Genomic DNA, 5670 nt, shown 5'->3' with positions numbered 1-5670 from the left:
GACAAAAAAACGAGGTACCTCTAAAAACCACAGGCAAAAAATGAGTTCTGCTGGTTAATGTCAGGTATTTTGTCTCAATGACAAAAAGTCTAATACAGTTGCTAAACCTCTTGTATATGACAGAACATCTTAGTTTGTGCACTTGATTATTAACTTCATTGACTAAAAGTAAAAATGTTAATTTTGTAGAATTAGCTATGTTTGCCAGCTGTTGCTAGGTAAAGCGACAGAGGAAATGTTTATGTGCATATGCTCATCAACACTGGACGCGCGCCTGTGCGCGCGCACACACACACACACACACACACACACACGCCCAAGCCCTAGGGCAGACTTCGGGATTAGAACAGATGTACTAGGATGACAATGACAATACCCCCATCCATACCAGAAGGAGCACAGCTGGCTCTGCTCTATCTGCCTTAAGGCCTCAAAAGAAATGACTTGTCACCAGACTGGGGCGGGAAAATGTTTGAGCACAGTAGCTCTGAGCCCATCTGAATTCCCTCCTCTGTCTCTGATTGGTTAAGATATGGGAAGAAACAGCGCCCAGCCTCCTGCGGCTCCACTCGTCATTGGATGAGAAGAGGTGGCAATCAGGGTTGGCCGAGACTGATGCCCTAGCTTCAGCTGGTCTAGAAGCACTGTCGCCGCTGTAGTCGCTGTCTGGGTCCCTTCCGCGGTACTGTTGCCTGGAAGCTGCTTCCCAGGTTCCGGGCGCAGACACCATGGTGAGTGCTGTCAGGATGGTCAGCGGAACATCACACCTGAGCCGGTGGATCTTGACTGACTAGAGAGCGGGCTGCGATGCAGAAACAAGCCCAGGGCACACAGAGCGGAGGGCCGCGAGGAACAGCGCCTTTGGTGGGAGGTGGGGACATATGATCTGCTGGAGTGCTCCGAGTCTCTGGGTCTGGTTGTGCCCCCACCGCTCAACCCCAGCCTCCAACTTCAGGCGATTCTGGGTTCCGCGGGCAGGGCGGTGTGGGAGGCTCAGGGTTCAGGTTCCTGTGCTACCCCTGTTGCACCACAGTGACAGGTGAGCAGGGGTAAGAAGATGGGGGAGGGGGAGGGGACGAGGAGAATTCAAAGATCCCACAGAGTCCCCCCTTTTAGAATAGGGTACCCCGAAAGCGTAGCCTGAAGGCGAATGATAGGTTAGAGGCACCGGGTGGAAGACCGGGTTGCAAGGCGCGGGTCCTTGACCGCGGTCTCTCTCTGCCCTTCAGTACGGTTTCGTGAACCATGCCCTGGAGCTGCTGGTGATCCGCAATTACGGTCCCGAGGTGTGGGAAGACATCAAGTAAGTGAACAGCCCCGCTCCCAGGGCCGCGCGTTGGCACCGCGCCCGCTTCCCTGGCTGCTCCCAGCAGGGTCGTGGTGCGCATCCTCCGGTCTCCGCTCCCACGCTCTGAAGCCCGGACCAGGAGAGGAGGGTAGGCCGGGGCGTGGCCGTGTGATCAAGCCCCTTGAGGTCGCTGCGGCCTCTTCACCCGGACTGAGCGTGGGAACACCCAGACAGGCAGAGCACTGTGGCTCCCAGGCCAGGTTCAGAGGGCTGGTTAGCTCCCATGCAAAGGGACCTGGGGGCTTCCTGGGTCTCTGCAAGGTCTTGGGACCAGAGGCAGGAAATGAACAGAAGATTCGCTTTCTTTTAAGATTTACACACCAGGTACACATAATATGGTTATGCTATAGTACACTCAAAGATTATTTCTCCAGTAAGTCATGAGAAACCCATATTTAATAAAGGGACATTTTCCCTTTAACTTGCCCAAATCACCCTTGCTTTACTGTGTTTTCTTCTGGTAACCCTAGCAGGGCATCCTAGTTTCTTTAGAGCTTTGAGTCTGGTACTCAGATAAGACGAGAAAAACACTTATCTGAGATTTTAAGGCCCAGGTCATCTCTTAAGCTTTCTGTGGGTCTAAGGAGGAGGTTTATTGGGGATTGAAGCCAGAACCTTGTCCTTGACAGGCAAACACGATGCCACTGAGCTGCATGTCTGGCCTTTATGTTTTTGAGACGGGATCTCCCTACACACAGCGTAGGCTGTCCTGGAACTGCCAATCTTCCTGCCCTCTCCTAGTGCAGGTTTTAGAGAAATGCGTCATGGAGCCTAGAGGAGCATTGCAATCTAAGAGACTTATCTTTTCCCCTCTCTCTTGTTGAAACTTGGATTTAACTCCTGTATATCTGAGTGCCTCTACCAACTATAGTAAAGTCACACACAGGAATTACCACGTTCTGTCTGGGTAGGGTTGGTGGGGATTAGAGAAGGGCAGAGGGGAACAGGTTTCTATTATTTGTTGAGTTCTTGCACCCACCGATGCACTTTTGCCCTTGCTATTTTTCTCAGCACATTTTTATAAGCAATCAATTTCAACATGCCTTATTATGTAGTAAGCGGATGGTGATTTTCTGTGTGCTTCTGTTTCCATAGAAATGACCAGGTCTATGATTTAAGTGTTAAAACCCAACATCTCTCTCCAGCTCTCTTGTGTTTGAGCTTTAATTCACGATCCATAAGCCATTCATGTTATCCACACTTGTATTATACACAGGGCACTGATGTATCCAACAAAAAAGAGGTCAAGACGTGGCAGTTACCATTCTATCAAACAGATTCTAAGAAGTAAGGCTGCTTTGTGGTTGCAATTTTCTTTCGACTTTATTCTTTCCTTCTTAATTGTCATTTTCTATGGAGACAGTATAGAAAAGGCAGACAGTGAGAACAAGCCCTTCCGGGGCCACCAAGCATGGGGAATGTCTGTAAGCCACTCTGAATGCTCGAAGGCAGCATCCACATCCCCCAGACATTAACTTCTCATCTTTAAAAAGGAAATCCCCAAAGTTCATGATGGATAAACTATAACAACAGATATGTTTAAGATTTAAAGGATACCAACATGTTTATCTTTAAAATTAAATTGTCAAGGGATTTGTTTATGGTGATTATAATCTAAAAATACATACATTGTATTGATGATAACTTAACTTTCAAGTGGTGACTGAAAATAATACACATTACTTCAAGTAATTTGTACATACATACATACATACGTACATACACATACACACAGAGAGACAGAGAGGGAGGGAGAGAGACAGAGACAGAGACAGAGACAGAGAGAAGAGACAGGTTCTTGTCATGTAGCTTTAGATGTGGAAATTACCATGTAGATTATGCTAGAGTACAAATTACCACATGCATGAGGCTAGCCTTGTTCTTACAACAGTCTTCCTGTCTCTGCCTCTCATGTGTCTGGACCACAAACATGTGCACTCACCATGAGAAGAAGTACCACTGAGCAGGATTCTTAGGTTGATCACATGCTAATAATTATGAACAAGGTCACATGGGTGGTTTCCTCTGCAATTACTGTAGGGACAGTGCCCTTGTGGTAGAGGAATAGAAGTAGTGTTGGCCACCTGATTGCTTGTTTTCTCATTTTAGGAAGGCATCTTTTATTGTTGGCATTGGTACAGTTTTGTATATTCCTGGGGAGTCCGGCTTGGGTCTCTGGACCTAGAGGACTAAAACTGTTCCTTGCTACCCTGCCTAGTTTCCCAACAGGTTGCTGAATGCCTCCTGGAAGAGCATTTGCCTAATCAGCAGATGTTCACTGAGGATGAGGGAAAGGTAACTGCTGAGACTGCTATCCTGAAGGTGTCTCCTCCCCTTCCAGCCCAGCTCAGAGCACTCTCTGCAGCTATTGGCCCAAGATGCTTTCAGTTTTAACCTCTTATGGAAAACTGAATATATGAGAGAACTTTTTATCCTTTTCCCCCCAATAAGAACCAAACTTTTTTGTCTTCCTTTATGATTTGTGAAAAACTATAGTTATATGATGTTTTGTAATATTTTTGAAGTTTAGAAAGAAGTGAGCATTCATTGTTTATGAGAAAGGAAACAAAACACTAAATGACAAATAAAAAAAGTGCCAGGTTCCAAGCAGAAAATTCTAGATGACTAAGAGCAGAAAATATCTCCTTGTAAACTCAGGGTATGCACAGACTATGGCCAACAGCATCACCATTTCACAAGCATTGTTTCTTCTTCTCAGGAAAAAGAAAAATTGCTCAGGAACCTTCTCTTAAAAAGAAAGATAGAAAAGATATAGTGTCTGTGCCCTGATCTCGAGACTGGGCATTGTGGATGTATGTGCATAACTACTCAAATGCAACAGTGTAAACATGTAAGCATTGTTAGCTCTTGTACTAGGCAACATCTGGATCCAGCATCCCCACCCACTTCTGATCTATACAATAACATAAGAGGGCAAAAACTTGCTTCAGATCTTGCTTTGCAAATTTTGAACCTTCATATGATCTTCTTAAGAAGCCATGATTCCTAAGTGATGAGAAAAGTATCTATCATCCATTTAGAAAATGTAATCAGACTTTATACATATTAAGATATAATCCAAAGGCTTGATAGGTCTCTCTCTATTATCCTGGTGTCAGCCCTGGTTGATGTGGTAATTGTATTGTGTCAGTGAGCTCTAAGATTCTCTGCCTACCTTGGAATTTATGTGGATTCTAAAGCTGGATTCAAAAGGCTGGAAATTCTAAGATAATTAAAAGTCTATTGAAAACAAGTGACAGCTGAAGATGTAGCTCAGTGGTAGGATCCAATACCAAAATAACACACACACACACACACACACACACACACACACACACACACACACACACTCCTTTCAGAAAACTACTTCTTTACCTACAGGTGAGCAGACCAAAGTATTGGTTACTTTGTGCCTGATTTTTCTGAGAAATTAGAAATAAGCAATTAGATGTAAATGCTGTCATGAAAACTGTTAAGCTTTATAATAATGTAATAGCTTTGTTAATTACTAGATTCTGTTGTCAATTTGCTGTCAGTCACCGTCCATGTGTTTTGTAGGGCTTTTGTCAATTCACTAAATACTTAATTTGTTAGTCCTCCTCTTTCGTTTATTGTCAAGCTTATCTTTAGTGAACATAGTTTAGTACTTCAGGCACTGAGGATAGAAAAGCAAATGATGTCATTCTTGTCTCGAAAACTCTGCGATATCAGGATATTTTTAGTCTTACTCATTTTTTATAAAATTTCTCTGTCACTCAAATAAGGAAATGACTTGACTGTTAGTATGCACTGATCTTCCACTTGGAAACTCATATATGTAGTGTAGTGTGCTAATTAGGAATGAATATTAGGGCCCAAGCAAGCATTCTTTAAAAAAAAAAAGTTACATGACTTTCTAACCTGCCTAAACTTTCAAAGTCTCAGTTATATGTGGAAAAAATTAATGTGTTAGGCTGCTGCAGTATATACAATATTATCTCAAAAATGCTTAATGTGGTTCTTAAATAGCTTCAGAAGAAACAGTATCTATTTTTTTCCAATTCTCTCTGGTAACTGGGCTTTTCAACACCTTTCTTCTGCAGCACACCTGAAAGATGTGAAGCTCCTTTTGAGTAAAGGCAGCCTGGGTCTAGGGGTGTGAATGGATGCTAGAGAGCTTGCTTTAGCACTTCACACCCAAACAAAACAGAACAATTGTGTCTGCATGCTGTCTTCTAAGTGTTTGCTACCCTCTGGTGTAAGGCCTCAGGCCATTTCTCATTTCTTTCATCCCATTCATGCACTGGCTGCTCTAATTTGTTTTAAGTTATCTCCTGGCCTTT

The 5670-nt window shown here is 43.9% G+C and overlaps 1 protein-coding gene across 1 annotated transcript in view; it reads left to right on the top strand.

Annotated features, from left to right (window-relative positions):
* The first annotated feature begins 598 nt into the window (after positions 1 to 598).
* The window catches only part of Gucy1b1 (guanylate cyclase 1 soluble subunit beta 1), a 42803-nt gene continuing 37731 nt past the window's right edge, over positions 599 to 5670 (top strand). The window contains exons 1-2 of the mRNA XM_021196028.1: positions 599 to 731; positions 1230 to 1303. Coding sequence (XP_021051687.1) covers positions 729 to 731; positions 1230 to 1303 — 77 coding nt within the window. The 5' untranslated portion in view covers positions 599 to 728. The remainder of the gene's footprint in view (positions 732 to 1229; positions 1304 to 5670) is intronic.

Source organism: Mus pahari, chromosome 4, assembly GCF_900095145.1.
Source record: "Mus pahari chromosome 4, PAHARI_EIJ_v1.1, whole genome shotgun sequence".
Lineage (NCBI taxonomy): Eukaryota > Metazoa > Chordata > Mammalia > Rodentia > Muridae > Mus > Mus pahari.
Note: the sequence above shows the minus strand (reverse complement) of the source record. Positions and strands in the feature narration are given on the sequence as shown.